This window comes from Petaurus breviceps, unplaced genomic scaffold (assembly GCF_028583685.1).
Source record: "Petaurus breviceps papuanus isolate PSGF00001 unplaced genomic scaffold, PetGlider_PUasm1.0 229, whole genome shotgun sequence".
Lineage (NCBI taxonomy): Eukaryota > Metazoa > Chordata > Mammalia > Diprotodontia > Petauridae > Petaurus > Petaurus breviceps.
In genome coordinates, this window is record NW_027185903.1 from 19,004,245 (window position 1) to 19,024,917 (window position 20,673).

Sequence of the window (20,673 nt, forward strand, 5' to 3'; positions counted from 1 at the left end):
TTCTGTTTCATCTTTATGATGAGCTTGGACCTGAACTGGGTGATGGAAGTGTCAGAGGAGAGAAGAGATCATATAGGAGAACTGTGAAGGTAGAATTGACATAATTTGGCAAGTGATTAGATGTGAAAAGTGAGAGAGTATGAGGATGACAATTAACTTAGGAAGTTGGGTAACTGTGTATATGGTGGCACCCTCAAGGTGACACCCTTTTCTAGTAACCAGAAAGTTAGGAAGAAGGGAAGGTTTGGAGTGGAGGGAAAATAATGAGTTCAGATTGAGAAATGTTGAGTTTAAGATGTCTACAAGTCATCAATTTGAGATGTCCAATAAGCAGTTGGAGATGTGAGACTGGAAGCGAGGAGAGAGGCTAGAATTAGACAAGCAGATCTAAGCATCTCTGCATAGAGATGACCATTGAAACCATAAGAACTAATGGGTTTCTATGATAAGCAAAATAGTGCTTAGAGAAGAGAAAAGTGAGACCATAACAGAGCCTTGGGGGACACCCGCAGTTAATGGGCAACACCTGGATGAAGATCCAGCAAAGGAGAGTGTCATGTTAATGGAATAGGAAGATCTTCCCCATCCATTAATAAGCTAATGTGATCACATGTGTTTAGTCACGATGTTTTACTGCTTTAAAACTCCAGCTCACAGCTGATACATCCTGAGTCATGTAGTGCCCCCTGGGGGAGGAACTTGCTTAAAAGGAAAGTTTTCTTACAGGGAAGTTACTCTTGCTTGAAAGCTTTCACACTTTTTGGTAATTGGACCCTGAAGCATGTGGGTTGTGAAGCTTTCTGGCCCTCTGTATATTCTGAGATTAGGATTTTGCTTGGGGGCTGTAATGGGAATGCAAATTTGGAAGATCTTCCCTGCCCCTAGGCTAAAGTGCACCAGAAGCCTGGGGAGGGAGGCTTGTTTTTCAGTAGATACTTTTTGATTGGCCAGTGGGTCAATAAGGTTGTTACATTCTCTGAGCCAGGAGAAGGCTATATAAGCCCTGATGTGTAGCTTTGTTTTGGGACTCACTTTGAGAAGAGTTCTGTGATTTGATCTGAATTCTGGGAAGCCGTTGTTGAGAGTCCCCCGGCTTTGAAAAACCCAGATGTGGGAACCCAGATGTTGACTGGGTATGGATGTAATGGTTGGACAGTTTGGAAATCTGTCTACTTGATCTGTTTCTGTCTTGATAATTCTGCCTGATTAAAGTAAGCTTGTTAACCCCCCCCCCCCAAAAAAAAAGCATATACGTTACCCAATGGAGAATATCATAATATAGATTAATTAAAATTAAATGCAAGTTTGGTTCTAGTCTTTGAGGGAAATAAAAAGTTCTAAGTAATCTCATTAAAGAAACAGGCGAGAAGACAAGATTGGCACCAGCATTGAGGTTTGCTGAGAGGAGTTAGGAGAGGGGCTCATGATGGGGATTCCAAAGGCGGGCAAAGATTGACCAAGGCTGAGAGAAGGACCATAAATCTAGAGCTGGAAGGTCCCTCAGAAGTCATTTAGTCCAACTCTCATTTTACTGATGAGGAAATTGAGACCAAGGGAAGTAAGTTGACTTGCCCAAAGTTTACCCAGATGGTAACACCTGAGGTATAATTTGAACCCAGAGCCTTAGCCTCTAGAGGCAGTGCTTTTTCCATTGCACCATGTTCCTTTCCTCCTAAAAGTATAGGAAGGAAGGGAATAAACATTTATTAAGCTCCTACTATATGTCAACCATTGTGCTAAGTGCTTTACAAATATCCCATTTGATCCTCACAACAACCCATGGGAGACAGGTGCTATTATTACCTCCATTTTACTATTGAGGGAACTGAGGGAGAAAATGGTGATACAGTTAATAAGTATCTGAGGTTGGATTTGAATTCAGGTCTTCCTGACTCCAAGGTCAGGCCTCTATCTACTATGCCGCTTAGCTGCCTAAAGAAGGCATGGGCATTAGCTCTTTTGTGGTGGCAAAGAATTGGAAATTGAGGGGATGCCCATCAATTGGGGAATGGCTGAACAAATTGTGGTAGATAAATGTAATGGAATACTATTGTGCTGTAAGAAATGATGAGCAGGTGGATTTCAGAAAAACCCTGGAAAGACTTATGTGAACTGATGCTGAGTGGAATAAACAGAACCAGGAGAACATTGTACACAGTAACAGCAACATTGTGTGATGACCAACTTTGATAGACTTAACTTTTTTCAGCAATGTGATGATCTAAGACAATTACAAAAGAGTCATGATGGAAAATGCTATCCACATACAGAGAAAGAACTATGGAGTCTGAATGCAGATCTAAGCAGACTATTTTCTCTCTTTCTTTGTTCTTTGTTTGTTCTTTCTCTTGGTTTTTCATTTTTGTCCTGATTCTTTTTTTTTTTTACAACATGACTAACGTGAAACTATGTTTAATATAGTTATACATGTATGGTCTATATCAGATTGCATGCTGTCTTGGAAAGGGGGGAGGAGAGGAAAAAAGGGAGAAAAAGAATTTGGAACTCAAAATCTTATAAAAGTGAATGTTGAAAACTATCTTTATACATAATTAGAAAAACAAAATACTACTAGGTAAGAAAAAAAAAAGAAGGCATGGCATGAAGCAGTTGGGAAGTTTCAGAACTTCTCCCTCACAAAGAACTTTGGGCCACAAAGAAGGAATAGAAGTAGAGTTGAGAGAAATATGAAAAACTTGTTACTTTCATATCACCAATAATTGGTTGCCCAGTATTGAGTTCACTGGAAGACTTTAAAATATTAAAATAGCACAGTTTCAATCTTTCTATAATGTTTCTTTAGCCAGAAAGCAAGAAGATTTTTCATTCTTCAATCTAGTCAATGAGTTAAGATTAGTAGAAAAACAGCAACATAAGTGAAATTTAGAATGTCACATTGAGACTTGAGGGTCTTTTCAGCTCCTTGGGTTCAGTAATCATCTCTATGCAGGCATCATTTTTCTCACATCTCTAAATCCAGCCCTAGTCCTGACTCTAGTCCCGTATCACCACCTGCCTCTTTGACTTCTGTGACTGGATGTTCCTTAGATGTCTTAAACTCAACATGTGTAAAACAGAAATAATTATCCTCTCTTTCGCCTAACTGTCCTACTACTGCAGAGGACACCACCATCCTGCTAGTCACCCAGTTTGGCAACCTAGGTGTTACTCTCTCTTTCAGTTACCCCACCCCACATTTCCAATCTCTTGTCAAATTTGGTCCTTTATCCCTTTACAACACTCCTCCCATAGGTACCTTTCTCTCTACTCACATAGGCATCAAGCCCTTGTCACCTCCCACTTAGACCATTCTCTACTTAGTTGCCAAGGGAATTTTTCTGAAGGATGTAGCTGTTGTTCAATTGTGTCCGACACTTTGTGACCCTATGGACCAAAGCATGCCAATACTGGCCATGAGATTTTCTAGGCAAAATATACTGGAGTGGCTTGCCATTTCCTTCTCCAGTGAATCAAGGCAAACAGAAGGTAAGTGACTTGCCCAGGGTTACATAGTTAGTGTGTGAGGCTGGTTTTGAACTCAGGTCTTCCTGACTCCAGGCTCAGCACACTATCTATTGAGCTACCTAGCTGCCTCTTAGGCAAAGCTACTGGAGTTCAAGTGGTTTTCCATTTCCTTCTCCAGCTCATTCTACAGATGAGGAAACTGAGGAAAACAGTAGTAAGTGGCTTGCTCAAGGTTACACAACTGGTAAATGTCTAAGGCTGGATTTGAACTCAGGTCTTCCTGACTCCACTGAGCCACCTGACTGCCTCCTTTTCTAAAGGGTACATCTGACCTCACCCTCTGGTGCAAGTTGTTCCGTGAGCCCCTTATTGTGTCTTGGGTCAAATATAAACGTCTCTGCATAACATCTAAAGCTTTTCACAACCTGGCCGCTTCCTACCCTTCCAGTCTTCCTAACTTTCCTCTCCTTCTTCCACTCTCTGATCCACCTATACCTGTACTGGCCTATTTGCAGCTCCTCCGCCATGATAATCCATTTCCTGTCTCTGTATCTTTGTCCATATCTCTGCTCCCATTCTCACAGATGAGTCTCAAATACTGGAGCAGGGTTCAATCTTATGGTTCTAGGAATAAACCCCTAAAAAAAATAGCTGGTATTTATATAGTACTTTAAAGTTCACAAGATGCTTTACAAATATGATTTCATTTGATCCTCAAGCGACACTGGGGATGTTGTGTTGGTGTAGGTATAAGTGTCATCATTTAGCCCCATTTTGCAAGTGAGGAAATTTTGACAGAAGTTAAGTGACTTACCCAGGGTCACACAGCTGCTAAGTGTCTGAGGCTGAATTTGAACTCATCTTCCTGATTACAGGCCCAGTACTCTCTCCATTGTACCATCTAGCTTTCTTTAGTAAAGGTATAGAACTCTCTACTAGACCATTCTATCATCTATCTCTTTTCTCTTGTTAGGTGAAGGAAGAACTAAGATTATTCTGAGAATATCTATTCTCCTCTCTTTTTATGAAGGGTCAAACCCATTATTTGTTCCACATAATCTTTCTTTCTCTTTTTCTCTCTCTCTTTCCCTGTGATATAATAGTAATAATTTTGTCGTCAATAATTTTTTAAGTCATGTCCAACTCTTTGTGACAAGTTTTCTTGACCAAAAAAAAACCCCCAAACCAACCACTGGGGTGGTTCAACATTTCATTTTCCAGCTCATTTTACAGATGAGGAAACTGAGGCAAACAAGGTTAAGTGACTTGCCCAGAGTCACACAGCTAGTGTCTAAAGTCAGATTTGAACTCAGGAAGAGAAGTCTTCTTAACTCCAGACCCAGCATTCTCTCCACTCTACTACCTAGTTGCCCTCAATAATAATAATAGTATTTATCTTTATATATATGTATGTGTGTTTAATTAATATATAAATACATATTTGTATATCTAATTTACATTATATATTAATATATTTTGCTAAAGATGATAATATTTACATATATGTCTGTGTACATTAGTATATATAAATTTACTAGTATATCTAATATATATTAATAATGTATTTTTTGCTAAAGACTAAGTTCTTTAAAATGGACAATTTGAATGTTCAAAACTTCATGTGAGAGTTTTTAAAAACTTATATGAATATAATATGTATTCATATATAGTAATAATAAAAGTATATATACACATATATACATATGCTATATATACTATTATACTGTATACATATACTATATATATTAATAATAGTATACACACACATATATACATATCACACTCATATAATACTTTCAGGTTTGCAAAGCACTTTACGTATATTCTCATTTGATCTTCACAACAACCCTGGGAAATGGGTGTTATTATCACCCCCATTTCACAGATGAAGAAACTGAGGCTGACAGAGGCTTAGTGCCTTGCTCAGAGTCAGATGGCTAGTAAGTCTCTCTGTTTGGATCTGCCCAGGTCTTCCTCACTCCAGGGCCAGTACTCTATCCACTTTGCCACCTAGAGGAAATTTTCTCAGCTTGAGGTAGACCAGTCATTTATCGTCCTAAAGGATTTTCTGGGGGCCCTGTGGGGATTAGGGACTGGCCTAGGATTATGGAAGCAGCATGTGTCAAAGGGACACCTTGAGCCCTGAGACCAAGGCCAATCCCCTGCCTGCTGCACCACGACACTTCTCCTGGCTCTTTGTCTGACTACCACAGCATTATCACAGACTTCTTTCTCACTCATCGCCCATGACCTTTAGTACTTTCCACATAATTGCTTTACCAGTTTTTCTATCTGCTGAATGCCTTAAATCATTTTCCCTAAAAGATGGTGTTGAAGCTTTCCAAGGCTAGTATTATTTTCTAACTTCCTGTCTATGGTTATAACACATTTCATACTGTTTTAAATTGGTGAGAAGCCCAAGGCATTGCCCTACAGTGAATTAATGCTTTAATATACTTTTCTGTTTCAGAAATGAAAAAGTCTTCTGATTTACTGTTATGTGATCGGGGAGGATTTTAGCTCTGAATTCTTCTGTGCACTTGGGGGTTCTGGTGGGGTTGGCAAACCTTCATAAATTAAAAAAAAACTCCGAGCGTGAGCCAAGATGAAGCCTCAAGGCAACTGATTTTCCTTTTGCTCCTTCTTTGAGGCATTTCTTCCATGTTCAAGTGAGAAGATATAGGGCTCTGACTTATTCTGAAAGAAACTTCCTTTGGAATAAATCAAAGCACTGTTCTAAAATGGAAAATTAAATGCAGTTTTAGATGAGATGATTGCATGTGATGAAATGTCCTTTTAATTACTCATTAATGAATTATATTGAAATGCCAAAACTTGGCAAAGGAGGCCCATTGCATGCAGAAACTTCCAGGGTCTGTGGCTCATTGTCCACAAGATGGCACTGTTATGTGCTGATTGAAAACCTTTACATCGTTATATGTTCTTTCCTTTCTAACTGGCCACCAGAAGAACTTGTAGGTCCTAATTATCTTAAATATCTAGAGTAGTAACAGGGGACACATTTTTAACATGACTACAGAGCACTGGAGTGGGTTTCAGAAAGACCTAGGTTTATATTTTAGTTGAGACACTTAATAGGTAACTGCTTCTGGATAAGTCAATTAACCTCTCTGGATATCAATTTACTCGTTTCTAAAATGGGCAGATGGAGGTGGCTAGGTGGCACAATGAATAGAGCCCTGGAGTCAGGAAGACCTGAGTTCAAATATGACCTCAGACACTTAACACAAAAACTGGCCATGTGACCTTGGGTAAGTCACTTAACCCCAATTGCCCTACCTTCCCCCCTCAAAAAACAAATAAATAAAATGGGCAAATGATAGCACCTACCTCATAGGGTTGTTGTGGTGATCAAATGAGATAATGTATGTAAAGTGCTTTGTAGACCTTAAAGTTATATGTAAAGTATCAGTTACTATCTTTATTTTATATAAAATGTCAGTTTCTGTCCTTACTATATGAATCCAAACCCCAGGGTAACAGGAAGTACTAAGTTCCAGAAACTCTTAAATCCTTTAATGGTCAAATTTTTCCTCTATATTAAATTTTCTGCAGAAAATGAAGATTTTTTTCCCCCTTGCCTTGATACTTTTGATGGGCACCTGCTTGGATAAGTTCTAAGATCTCATTGATGTGGGTACTCTCTCCAACAGTGTATCTATGCCTTCTCAATGTATGTAATTGTTCTCCCTGTTCTCCCATAAATACTCCACGGAGAATGCATTCAATGGACTGAAAGCCTCCCTCTAGCCCTCTTAACATTTTTTGAATACTTATGTAGCACTTAGTTCTTGCTATGTGATCGGCCCACCTCCCTTCCTCCCCCCCCCCCCACTCCACTTAACAATATTTTGTTTTTTCCAATTACATGTAAAGATAATTTTCAACATTCACTTTTATAAGATTTTGAGTTCCAAATTTTTTTCTCCCTCCCTTCTTTCCTTCCTTCCCCCAAGACAGCAATCAATCTGATATAAGTTATACATATACAACCATATTAAACACATTTCCCCATTAGCCAGGTTGTGGAAAAAGAATCAGAACAAAAGGGAAAAACCATGAGAAAGAAAAAAAAAGTGAAAATAATATTCTTTGATCTGCATCCAGACTCTATAGTTCTTTCTCTGGGCCACCTCCCCTTTCAATCATACATTTCCTTCCTGATCTTTTTAAGACACTCATTGATTGCAGCTTATAATTGGTAATGGACTGCAACCTACTTATATACACCATGAGTCTTTCCAGGGCCAGGCGAACTGTATTTCCCACCAAGATAAGGAAATTCTAGAGAAGGGCATTTCTCTGGCAAAAGGCTAATGGCAGCCAGAGAAATTGCAATGGGAAGTGGCACAGGTGCCATCTGCTGGGGCTGGAGAAAACTAAAGAAGGAGCCATGATAGGTCACTACTGCTGAGAGTCTTACCTGGTAAATGACAGTAAGGGCCTGAGATGACACAGGGGGCCCTGGGGTAGATTGCTCAGAGGCAAATAGCATTAGTTTCCATGAACTCTATTCTATCTTTCTTCTTTAACCTATAAATAAAATGTTTCTTCTTTAAGTTCTGTGTGCTCACAAAGGGAGCTGCTGAAAACATACTGGTCACTCTCATGTAATAAGTTTTCTGGATTTTCTGGGTGGGCAGAATGATCTAGAGAGGGGAGAATCCTCCAAAGTGAGTATCACTTGAGAGCCTCTGACAGAAACATATTTATGAGGGACCTTATAATATTAGGATGTTCACAGGAAACATCTTTTGTAGAAGATGCATTTTGTTCTGCTGAGTCAGAGTTTTAAAAAATTAACAAATAATAGAGGCAGATCTTATAGTCTCTGTATACACCTTTTAGTCAATAGAGGAGTAAGAAGACAAAATACAGTGTAGAAAATCCTTTGCAAAATCTCATCTGTTCCCCCCTCATATTTTCATCAGGGATCATGATAAAACAGGTATAAATCATTACCACAAAGATTTTACAGAGCTGAGAAAGTAGGCATGGTTATTAAGTAGTTAATATTAATTGATTATTAATCATTCATTAGTTTTTAATACTTTCTCAGTAGTTTGGGTTTTTTTTTGCTTTTTGGAGGGGGGGAAGGTAGGGCAATTGGGGTTAAGTGACTTGCCCAAGGTCACACAGCTAGTTTTTGTGTTAAGTGTCTGAGGCCGGATTTGAACTCAGGTCTGCCTAACTCCAGGGCCAGTGCTCTATTCACTGTGCCACCTAGCCACCCCCTCTCAGTTGTCTTTTAAGGATAAATCATACCGTCCATGAATTTTTTCCATTCTTTTCCTACCATGCCTATACTATACTTCCTATACTATGCCTTTAAGGTATGTCACCTCCAGAAACTAGTTTTACTATGTACATTTGGTCTGATCCACTGTTCTTCCTGTCTTTGCTTTCATAAGAGGTATTTTCGCTTCCCCTTATAGCACATTAGATATTGAGGCATTGAGGGGCGGCTAGGTGGTGCAGTGAATAGAGCACTGGCCCTGGAGTCAGGAGGACCTGAGTTCAAATCTGGCCTCAGACACTTAACACTTATTAGCTGTGTGACCTTGGGCAAGTCACTTAACCCCAATTGCTCTGCCCTCCCCCCTCCAAAAAGCAAAGAAAAAACCCAAAAGATATTGAGGCATTGAATCCAAATTACATTCCATTGTCATCGATGAAAAACAGCCCTCACTTTTGTGCATTTGCCCAATTTGCTTTGAAAGTATGGCGGCTACTTCTGATTTCAACAGAAGTGCAAGAATTAATCTTAGCATAGTTGAGGAAGGGGAACAAAGGCATCAGTTCTTTAAAATCGTATTCTGTTCCAGCGCTATCAGCTAAGATATTTATGCACTTTTTACACCCCGCTTCATAATCTATTGGGTTTATTCAATCTTGTAAACTCTCTGAGGTTAAGAGGCACTGTTCTTCCTCTCCCATACTGCCTCCTATTAGAGTCTGACATGAAGGAGAGGATAGGGATGGATGACAGCTATTTTGATGCTTTCCCAACAGGCCCAAGGGCCTAAGAGGGTCTCACTCAGTCCAGATTTGGGCCCATATAAAGAGACCCTGGGAATTCTACTATCCTTACATGGAGAATAAGATGGTTTTTGAAGACAATATGAAGGGTTGGATTGTTTTAAGACTCCTGAGCCCAGGCAGGCTTACTCTACATGGATTCTAGAGGTTGCCCACAAGATGAGGTTCCCAGGGTCACACCTTTCCAGTCATTCTCAACCGGAATGGTCCCTTTAAGGCTATTATTGGATCTAAGGTCTACTGAGGTGAAGCTTAAGCAGAAAGTGAACTAGCCATCAGTGAGATACAGTGCTGTGGAGTGAGGGTGGTAGAAGGCATAATTTTCCCATTCTCCTGTGAAATATTTTCCTCTAAGTTAAAAGTGGGTAGCAACATCATGCCATCTGTCAGTCATGCATTGGATACATTTTTGGGTGGTAATTATTGATTCGTTATCTCACTGTCCCAGAAAAATTAGTCTCTCTTTTCTACTGTTTGGCAAAAGTGGTATACATTGAGAGACAGGGAGTGGATCTATGATTTCATTTGTATAGGGAACTTTCAGATGAGCAGACTCTCCCTACCAACGTAGGTCAGCACCTTCTATGCTATGTACAGTCACCCTGACAGGAACTTGTTTAGACAGGAAATGTGAGCATGGATTGAACTCAATTCTTTTTGCTTCCTAAGAAAGCTCTCTATCCACTAAGCCATGAAAGAATGCAAAACTGGAGCCAGGTGAAAGCCCTCCAGGGTCAGGTTAGGGAGTATGGACTTTGTGTTGTATGGTGAGAGAAATTTTTTGAGCAGGGGACTGACATGATCACTTATGTGATTTAGACTTATCTGTCAACAATGTGAAGGATGGATTAAAGTGGGAAAAGACCAGAGGGCAGGGAAATCGCTTAGAAGACTATTATAATAGCTCAGGCAGGAAATACTACAGTGGGAGGGAACAATGGATGTGAGAGATATCGAAGACAGAGAATCAAAGAGACTTGACAAATGATAAGATGCAAGAAAGTAACACAGGAGAGGGAGAAATACAAGAGAACACCAAGATTTTAAATCTGGGGAACTAGAAAAATACTACAGAAATTCACCAGATGAGGCAATCTGGAGGTTTATGGAATAAGTTGATATTTGGTTTGAGGCATAGTGAGTTTGAGGTGCAGGCAAAGCAAGAGAAGTGGAGATGTGGGAGAGTGGGAGCTGTTGGAAATGTGGCATTGGAGCTCAAAGAAGATATAGAGCTGGGACATCATTATTTATCACACTGATCTCCACTGAAGTTATAGTGAAATTGTGGGAGACTTTGCTGTGACTGAGAGAGGGCGCAGAGAGAAGACAAAGCTGAGTTTCCAGGCCATTATTAAATCCTGGGAGTCAGGAAGAAGTCTCAGAGAAGGCCCAAGGAGGGAGATCCAGAATTGTGCCATTTTGTGAAAGCACACAGGGAAGGAGAGAGTTCCAAGGACATCATGGTTAACAGTTTCAAATCCTGTGGGAAGATCAAGGCAGAATAACAGATCCATTGGACCCCACAAAAAGGAGGTCATAAGTGACCACAAAAGGGAAGTTTTTTCAAAAGTGGTAGAAGCAGAATCCAGATTACAAGGGATTGAAAAGTGAATAGGAAGTGAAGGTAGCACAAATAGATTACTCCTTCAAGAAGATTGGAAATGAATAAGGTAAAAATAAGATAATTGTTTTTAGTACAAGAGATCTGAGAATGTTTATTGGAAGAGAGAAAGGAGTCAGTGAACTTAGATGGGAAAAGGGGGAAGAATGGTGAGACTGGGGGTCACAATCAGAATGAAGATCAAGTAATCACGGGGTAAGGAAATGGGGAAGGAGGAAGAACAGGAGATTGTAGCCAGAGGGGAAAATCCTGGAGGTGTTTTGCAGTTTCATGCTATGAGTTAGACACGAGGCATGTCTGTACTTGAGATCTTGAGGGATTTGCATCCAGGTCCAGTGATGGACTCTCCTCTGACAATTAGAAGATAACTTAAGTTTGGAGAGATTCTTCAAGGGAAGATTGGCTACCAGGTAATGATTTATTTTTCTTTTGGCCACAACAAATTAGGAAGACTGTCTACTCAGGTGTGGAGGGGCTGCAGTCTTCATGTGAGGGAGGACCCACATTGCCCAAATCATGGATCTATTGGAGTGAGGTGGTCTTTACTTATACCCACCAAACTGCTTTTGATTCCTGTCACCCTGAGTCGTTGACATGGCCGTGTACACTGACATGGAGATGGCTGACATGGTTGGCTCAGAAGGGTCCAGTCATTTCATATGTATGCTATGTGCCATCAGTATTTTAGGAGAAAGAGGGATAGACTCAGAGACAGGAAAACTTAAATCCAAATCCTCTGACGTCTGACGTTATTGTGATAATGAGCAGATCAGTTAGTGATTCAACTAGCATTTATGTTGTTGTTCAGGCATTTTTCAGTCGTGTCCAACTCTTCCTGACCCTATTTGGGGTTTTCTTGGCAAAGATACTGGGGTGGTTTGCCATTTCCTTCTCCAGCTTATTTTACAGATGAGGAAACTGAGGCAAACAGGGTGAAATGACTTGCCCAAGGTCACACAGCTAGTAACTGTCTGAAGCTGGATCTGACTTCAGGAAGAGGAGTCTTTCTGACCCTAGGCCCAACACTCTATCCATTGCCCCACCTAGCTGCCATATGCTCCAAAATGTTGTGAGGATGAAAGGAGATACCATTTGTAAAGGAGATTGCAAACTCAGAATGCTAAATGCCAGCCATTATTTTTATTAGTAAAATCCAATTCTGCAAAAGAGGAGACCAATAATATATAAAGCATGCAAGTGACCTGTAAGCCAGAACTATTATCTATTAATTAATGGAGCTTTGTGCTCTTCTTAGTTGATGAAATAATTTAAAAGGACTAATAAATATGCAATCTGCACCTGTTTATAATTACAAAGGGAGTTTTATGCCTGGTTATAATATGAAGAAAGAGAAAATTTACCCTTGCTTTTTAATCCCCAAACAATAATACCCAAGTAGTGAAGCAAAAAGCATGAGTCATGTATCTACATTTGGTGGCCCCCACAATAACTTTAGTGCTTTCAAGTGGGAGGCCATTTTTGTTCTTTGTTTTAACCACTAAACCAAGACTTCTGTTATGGGGAAGAGCAATCTGCCACCAGGGCCTGAACCAATCACTCGCACCTGCTTTTTCTGGTCTTAGGGCAGATGGTACGTCATAAAAATAAAAGCTATGGAAAAAAATGCACAGAAATATATTCCCTTTAAAACTCTTCAGGAGGTTGATTTTCCTAACGCCTGATGTCATAAATATACATGTTTTATGTTAATGTCCTAGCTCTGCATTTGGTGATTGATGCTGGGGCCTAGTAAATGTTCCTTGGCCCCCTTCATATGCTCATCTTTACAGAGTTACACAGGATCTGAACACAGCCTTTAGTGCAGAAGCTCCTAGGGCAGGACAATTTATTCTTTGCACACTAATGAGAGTCTTCAGCAACAGCTGCTGGTGCTCTGGGTCCTGCCTCTCCAGCCCCAACCCTGTAGCGACGGGCTCCATTCGTTTATTAAAATACTTTCCCGCCTCTGAGGCAATGTCCACTGGCCTGTGGCAGAATTAGATACACTTGATCGGAAGGCAGCAGGACCAGTGTTTTGCTGTTTATACCAATGAACCAATCAATCAATAAGGATGTAATTAGCACTTACTATGTGCCAAGAGCGGTAGTAAGCTCAGGGGTACAAAGAAAGGCAAAAACAGTTCCTGCCCCCAAGTCGCTCACATCGTCACAGAGGAGACTTATAACAGATACACATAAGGCAGATGGAGGTAATCTTGGTTTGTTGGGGCCTAGTCTTTGCTGGCTGTGACCTGCACTAGACTGTGATCCACTCTCACCTGGGGTGCAGCAGATCTTTTGGGCAGACCTTTTAAGTTGTCTTAGGATGGAAAATTGTTTTACGTCGTCCTTTTGTGGGTTCTGCCACTCCAGCATTGTTTTGAGGTGTTATTTAAAGTTTTTTGAAGGGGTTTTAGGGAGAGCACAGGTGAGTCTTTACTCTGCCATCCTAGCTCGGCCCCCATGGAGGTAATTTCAGTAGCAAAGGCAGGGACCAGGAAAGACCTCTTGCATAAGAAAGGAGTTGAGCTGAGTAGGAAGCTAAGAGGCAGAGGGTGAGGAGGGAGAACAGCCAAAGCAAAGACATAGAAATGGGAGATAGAATGTTGTATTCAAGGAAAAACAGGCAGGCCAGAGTTTCTGAGGGATCTGTTAAATTCAGTTTCACTCTGTGTGTTCACTTCTACAACAGCTGTCATAGTTTGCAAACACTATTATTACTAATAGGTCCTCATGCTGATATGGACTGGGCTAGAATTGCTGCTCATTTTATGCTGAGGCCTGAGAACATTGCTATAAGTGAAAGGTTCTAAAGTGACCTTTTCCTTACAGTAGAAAATCTGTGGCAACAGCTAAGTATACAGAAAAAAAATGATAGCAGTTAGAAGCTGTAATGGGAATGTAAATTTATGTTGTTGCCATCTTTCTAAGATTGAATTATGTAAGATCTTCTCTGCCCCTAGGTTAAGTGCACCTGGAGCCCTGTGGTGGGAGGCTTGTTTTTCAGGAAATACTTTGTGATTGGGTGGTGGGTCAAGAGGGTTGTTACATTCTCTGACCCAGGAGAAGGCTATATAAACCCTGATGTGAGACTTTGTTTTGGGACTCACTTTGAGAAGTGTTGTGTGATTTGACCAGATGAGACTTTGGGAGGCTTTGATGTTGATGCTTTCCTCTCTGGTGACTGACTAGGTATGGATGTGATGGTTGAACAGTTGGAGGCCTGTATGCTTGAAATGTTTCTCTGTCTTGTAATTTCTGCTTGTAACCTGTCTGTATACTCTGAAGTTGTGCTGACTTTTTCCCCTGAGCTAGGTAAATGATATGTTTGATTGATTAAAGCAAGATTGTTAACCCATTTTGAGTTACTTTCCTTTAGAAAAGCAGATCTAAGAACCTGTGTTGGTAACCACCCTGGGGATGCTGGGGTGCTTGCTGCTACAGAAGGCAGCTAGGTGGTACAGTGGATAGAGTGCTAGAAGTCAGGAAGATGAGTTCAAATCCAACCTCAGATACTTACTAGCTGCGTGACCCTGGGCAAGTCATTTAACCCTGTTTGCCTCAGTTTCCTCATCTGTAAAACGAGCTGGAGAAAGAAATAGCAAAACACTCCAGTATCTTTGCCAACGAAACCCCAAATGGGGTCACAGAGAGTTGGACATGACTGAAAAAGACTGAATAGCAACAACAACAATGTGTAGCACGTAATCCATGTACTGCAGAATGGAAACTGGTACCAACATAATCATCCTACAACTTCCCTCCTTGCCCACAGATTTAACCTTAATGTTCCTTACTGACAAATCAATACTAACCTCTAGAAGCGCTAGAATTGTGGATTTCACATCACAAGTAGGATTGTGACAGTGTGAGCTGATATCTCATTTGAATGAAATTTGAATAAAAATGAATATAACAATTCAAGATTGTGCCCTCTCTGAGGGCAGGTGTATTTGGCTTGGTATCCCCAGTATCTGGCTTCATTTTTGGCAGATAGCAATTTCTTACTAGGGACTTACTGAACAGCAAGTAATCTCAGGGTAGCTGGATCTAAGAGGTGGGCTTTGCTGAATCAAACTGCATTTAATGGGTTCACTTCTATAACAACTGGGATTAAAGTCACCAATTAAAATTGACTAATTTCTTTAATGATACTTAAAAGCAGAAATGAAGAGCATGATAATTTTGGTGTAAGAGTTGAACTGTTGCTAGAAGACCTTAGGTAATACTTTTACTTCAACGTGACTCTAAAACATACTACATGAGACCCTGAATATGTTCCCCTTAGACAAATATAAAACTACAGTAATATTTAGTCTTATTCCAAAATTTCATCAAAAACCTGATACATAACAAATACTTCAGAATACAGACTTACTTTATTTAACTTTATAAAATGGTCTAGCCCAGCCTCCAGGGGATTTGTATCACAATTCATCTACAAAGAAAAAAGACATTTTAAAATTAAAAGGTTGGACAATAGTTTTTAAAACTGTTTTTCCACAACTTTTTCCTTTTAAAAAACCTCATAATTTTCCATTTTGCCTTCTGGTTTTAAAAAGACAAATTTTAAATAAAGATGGATTCCTCATAACTCTTTCAATTAAAAAGAGAGAGAATAACTTTTCAACACATGACTGTCATTGTATAACTGAAAAGATGAAAGGTTTACTTTTAAATTGCCACTCTTATTGAATTTTATTTGACATATAAAGTATATGCTACATAAAGTACATGGAATTATCCTTGGTTGAAATACAGATCTCTAAAATATATATTCCATTTATATATCTTTATGTAATTCCCTTTATACTATTTCAGGTATATAAATAACTAGTGAAAAGATATTGAATTGTGTTATTAAAAATCTAGAATAAAGAGAAGTTAAAGGTAGAGCAAATGAAAATTGCTTCCCTACAGAGCATGGAAAAGGAGAAAAGAGAAGACAAGATCCTAAATACTTGAGGCCTTAGGTTATGTCTATACTTGAACCTGGGTCTGAAGCCAATACTATATTAGACCTGAAATATAGGCCACACTACTGAAATGAAATTACTTCAAAACATAATGTGTGACACTGAAAATTTCCCACAAATTTTCAAATGAAAATTTCTGTGATTATTTTGGTATTTTTTATTTAAATAAAGTTATTTTATTTCTTTTTAATCAACACTGATCCCAGCATCTTTGTTATTTTCTTTGTCATCATTTTACTAAGAACATTATGATAGACTTCGCTCAGACTTTTAGAAGTTGGAATCATAACATGTTAGATATGGCTTAAATTCAGACCCATAGATTAGAACTGAACTGAAAGTCCTTTTACTATGGTTCAGGGATCTGAGACTTTCAAACCATTCTAAGGCACATTCAAACTTTTGAGAAGAAAAATATCAAGCTCCAAAAAATTGATAAATACCAAAAATTTATCAGTTCTTTCAATTATACATAAAATCTGTATTCTCTGCCAAATCATATCAAGCTACAGATGTTTAGAAGAGATTTGGACACTCAAAACTTTAGCATCAAAGTGTCCAGAGAAGAAAGAAAAGATTGATTGCTATGGTAACGCTAGATGGCTCTCTAATACTACTGGGAAATTTGAAGGTTCCTAAGCTTGGGAAGAAAGCTAAAGAGGAGGAAAGGGAGATAAATAGCATAAGTGAATAAAAGAGAGAAGAATAAGGGATGATAGGCTAGACTGCAATGAGATCTTGAACAAAAAAAGGATTTAGAATTAAAAATTTCTCTTTGATGGTCAGGCTTTCTGAGTCTGAACTGTGATCATTTTCTTCTCTTCCCCTCCCCCTCACTTTTACTCTAGGTTAAATGTTGGGACAGAAAACACTTTTTAAAAATGAAGATAGACAGCAGTGGAGGCTTTTTGTTCTTCAAAGGTAAAATCAATATGAATGAATGTGTCTTTGAAAGTTTATAAGCAGGGCTGTCCTGATGTGCTTGAAATCCTGGAGTCTAAATGAACATTGTCCTCTCTTTTTAACATCAAAGTAAAAACCTTTAGTTTTACACACACACACACACACACACACACACACACACACACACACACACACATTGGAGAAGGAAAGAACAAAACACTTTAGTATCTTTACCAAAAAACTCCAAATGGTGTCATGAAATGTTAGACATGACAAAACAACTGAATAATTCTCTCTCTCTGTATGTGTCTGTGTGTATACACACACATACACATGTACATATGTACATGCAAATGCATACATGTGTATGTGTATATATACATACATACATGTGTGTTTATACGCACATACATGAAAATGGTATTGACTGAATTACTCCTAATCCTAACTAGAAGTGGGCAGTGGAGATTATAGGCATCCCTTATGTCATCCCCACTTGGCAGTGTTCCTTAGGAAGTTCGCTGGGAGACCTGCTGAGCGTTAAGTTGTGAGCACCTTGAGGGCAGGGAGCATCTTTTGCCTTTCTTTACATCTCCAGGGTTTAGCATAGTGCTGGAACACAGTAGGCACTTAATAAATGATTATTGATTGAATGCTTCTTGACTGACAATTGACTGACTGACAAAACCGTGAATACCAGAGGGAGTGGTTCCGGAGCCCCTCAGGGCTAGCCCTAGGCAAAATTGTAAAGGGATCAGGGCCCATCTTCAGTGCCAACCTCTTCCAATGATCTTCTTTGTCTAACTGCCCCTTAGTTGATTGTACTAGTAGATTATACTAGAAGCAGAGTGACTGAGTGGGCAGTGTTGGACTTGGCATTATGAAGACCACAGTTCAAATCTCACTTCTAACACTTGCTACCTATGTGACCTTGGGCAAATCGCCTAAAGCCTTTTGATTTCAGTCTCCACATCAATAAAATGGAGATGATAATGCCTGTAGCAACAACAGCACAGGGTCATTGTGAGACTCAGATGAGGGAAGGAATGTTGATGTGAGTTATTATTACAATCCCACCTCCCAGAATCTTCCCTTCCTATGCCAACATTCTCTTGCTGCCCTGCACCTGGCCAGGATTCCATCAGAGCTCCCATCTAAGCTTACTATTTCCTGTCTACCTAAACTCCCACTTCTCTTTAAGGCCAGGAACCATCTTGTTTTTGTTTGTATCCTGAATTTCTAGCCCAGTGCCTGACCCATAAGAGGTGCTTGATAAATGCTTATCGAGCAGCTGACCTCATCCTTTCAGGGCTTTCCGTGATAACATTCTGACAAACCAATGGGAGAAGACTCAAATCATAGCACCCTAGAGATGGAAAGGTCCCTAAAAGTCATCCAGACTTCTACCCAGGGTGCGGCAGGAATCCTTTCTGAATTCCCGTCACTTTTCTTCTGCTTGCACAACTCAGTTCTGAGAAGTTTACTAATTCACAAGACTGCTTACTATATTTTTGGGAGGCTCTAATTAGTAGGGAGTTGATTTTGAGAGAACTATATTGCAAGACTTCACATTTCTATGTATTAAATTTGATATAGTTTGGGACCATCATTCCAACCTGTTGAGATCTTTTTGAATCCTGATTCTGTCATGCAACATATTAAATATCCTACTTAACTTTTTGTCATTTGCAGATTTAATAAGCATGTCTTCATTTAACACATTCATAAAGTTGTCAGACTGGATGGGGCCAAGAACAAAGCCCTGCAGCCCACTGTGGGAAAGCCTTCACCAGGGTGTCATCATTCAATTACTCAACATTTTTCACTCCTGGTTATTCGACCAGTTCAAACTCACCTAACACCCATCCCACATTCCACCAACTTCTCTCCAAGGATATAATGAGAGACTTTGTTAGATCTCTTGTTGAAATCAAGATGTGCTATTGTCTGTGGTATTCCCTGATCTACCATTAAAATAGCCTTACGAAACAGTAATAAAGACTTAGATTTTACAAAGCATTTCCCTTAAACATGAGGTCAGTTAGGCATGACTTATTCTTAGTGAACCAGTGCTGCCTTGCTGTGATCAGTATTTCCTTAGCTAAATGTTCTGAGATGCTTAATATTCTCTACTCTAGAATTTTGCTAGGAGTCAATGTAAAAGCTTATCAGGCTGTTGGAAAACTCAGATTACATTTGCTCACTTCCATCCCTCCAGTAAGAGGTATTACGGCATAATGGACCTTGGAATCTGGAAGACCTTGGTTCATAGTCTTGCTTCTGACAAATACTGGCTGTGTACGCATGGACACCTACTTATCTTTTCAGTGTTCCAGGCAACTCTTTATGACTATAAGCTATAGATGCCAATCAATATCCATGTAGGGAATGTCAATACTATATTGGGAGTTCTTTGTACCAATGAAATCACTGGTTCAATTTTTTTTTAAAATTTCTTCTGGAACTTCTCCATCTTTACATGATTTTTTAAAGAATACAATCCCAACCTAAAGTTCTTTCAGAAATCTACAGTGTCATTCATCAAATCCTAGAGACTTGGAGTCATTTGAAGCAGCTTTCACTATTCTTTTACCTAGCATGGACTTTGTTGTTTTATGTTTGCCATTGTTATTTTATGTTTTCCAGGGTGAAGACCTTCTCTGAATCAGAATCAACATGAGTTGGGTTCTGTCTTCTATCTGTTATCTATTAATATTCAGTCTCCAGGGGGTATTGCTTAAACCATTCAAAATCATACTCAACTCTTTATCAGTGCTCCATTATACTTTAACTTACTTCATAACTCCAAAGACCAGAAATTTCCTTTATTTTGGGTACTGATACAGAACCCAAACTCCCCATGACTTAGTAATTAATGTTGGAGAATTATGGTTGAAAATTAACATCCTACAGCCAACAAATAAAGAGTTTCTTTGGCTTAATTCAGTGGGTCCTTGAACAAAAGACATGCTGTCCATAATCAGACCTATCTTTGAACCTTTCCTGACTTGGTAGGGCCTACCAGAGCTCCATTAACTTAACCTTTGAGAATCTAGGGCCATCACCATAGTCTAATGAAGTATTAAAGTGAAACTTTAGTAGAAAATTCTACTTGCCTTTAGAAGAAAAGAATTATTTTCCTAATTACTAAATTCCTAAAATAATTAAATCATATTATGTAATTACTGTTAAAACTAGAACTAACTTTAATATCAGGTAAAGCTAGCCCTAGTGAGAACATAAATAAAACAACAAAAATGAATATTTAATAGCTATATATTTATGTAAGGTTATTAGAATTTCAGACCTCTGACCCCCAGGCCCTGAAAGCTTTTTCCATTCTTAAGGCATTCATGGCATAAGTCCCGAAATTGTCAATTCCTTCCTCCTGGCCTGCTTCCATGATGGCCCCATAGAGTGCGGGGGAGTCTTCTTGTCTGTGGTAGAGCTCCCAGCCCAGTTCACCTGAAATAAACCCACCATTATCATGCGATCCTCATGGGACAGCAAAGGTCAGATTCTAACATACATTAGCTAGAAATCCATAAAACAAGGGGAGAGAGTCTACTTGTGCAATAAACATATGCTGTTGACTTTCTAAAAAGCACGTTTTGGATGAATGAGAACAAAACCTGATTCCAAAGCATC

The 20,673-nt window shown here is 39.4% G+C and overlaps 1 protein-coding gene across 2 annotated transcripts in view; it reads right to left on the minus strand.

Annotated features, from left to right (window-relative positions):
* DMGDH (dimethylglycine dehydrogenase) overlaps positions 1-20,673 on the minus strand; it is a 101,403-nt gene that overhangs the window by 29,061 nt on the left and 51,669 nt on the right. For both annotated transcript variants that reach the window (XM_069096307.1, XM_069096306.1), the window contains 2 exons: positions 20,333-20,490; positions 15,525-15,584 (listed from right to left, as the gene is read on the minus strand). In XM_069096307.1, the coding sequence (XP_068952408.1) occupies positions 15,525-15,584; positions 20,333-20,490 (218 nt within the window). The remainder of the gene's footprint in view (positions 1-15,524; positions 15,585-20,332; positions 20,491-20,673) is intronic.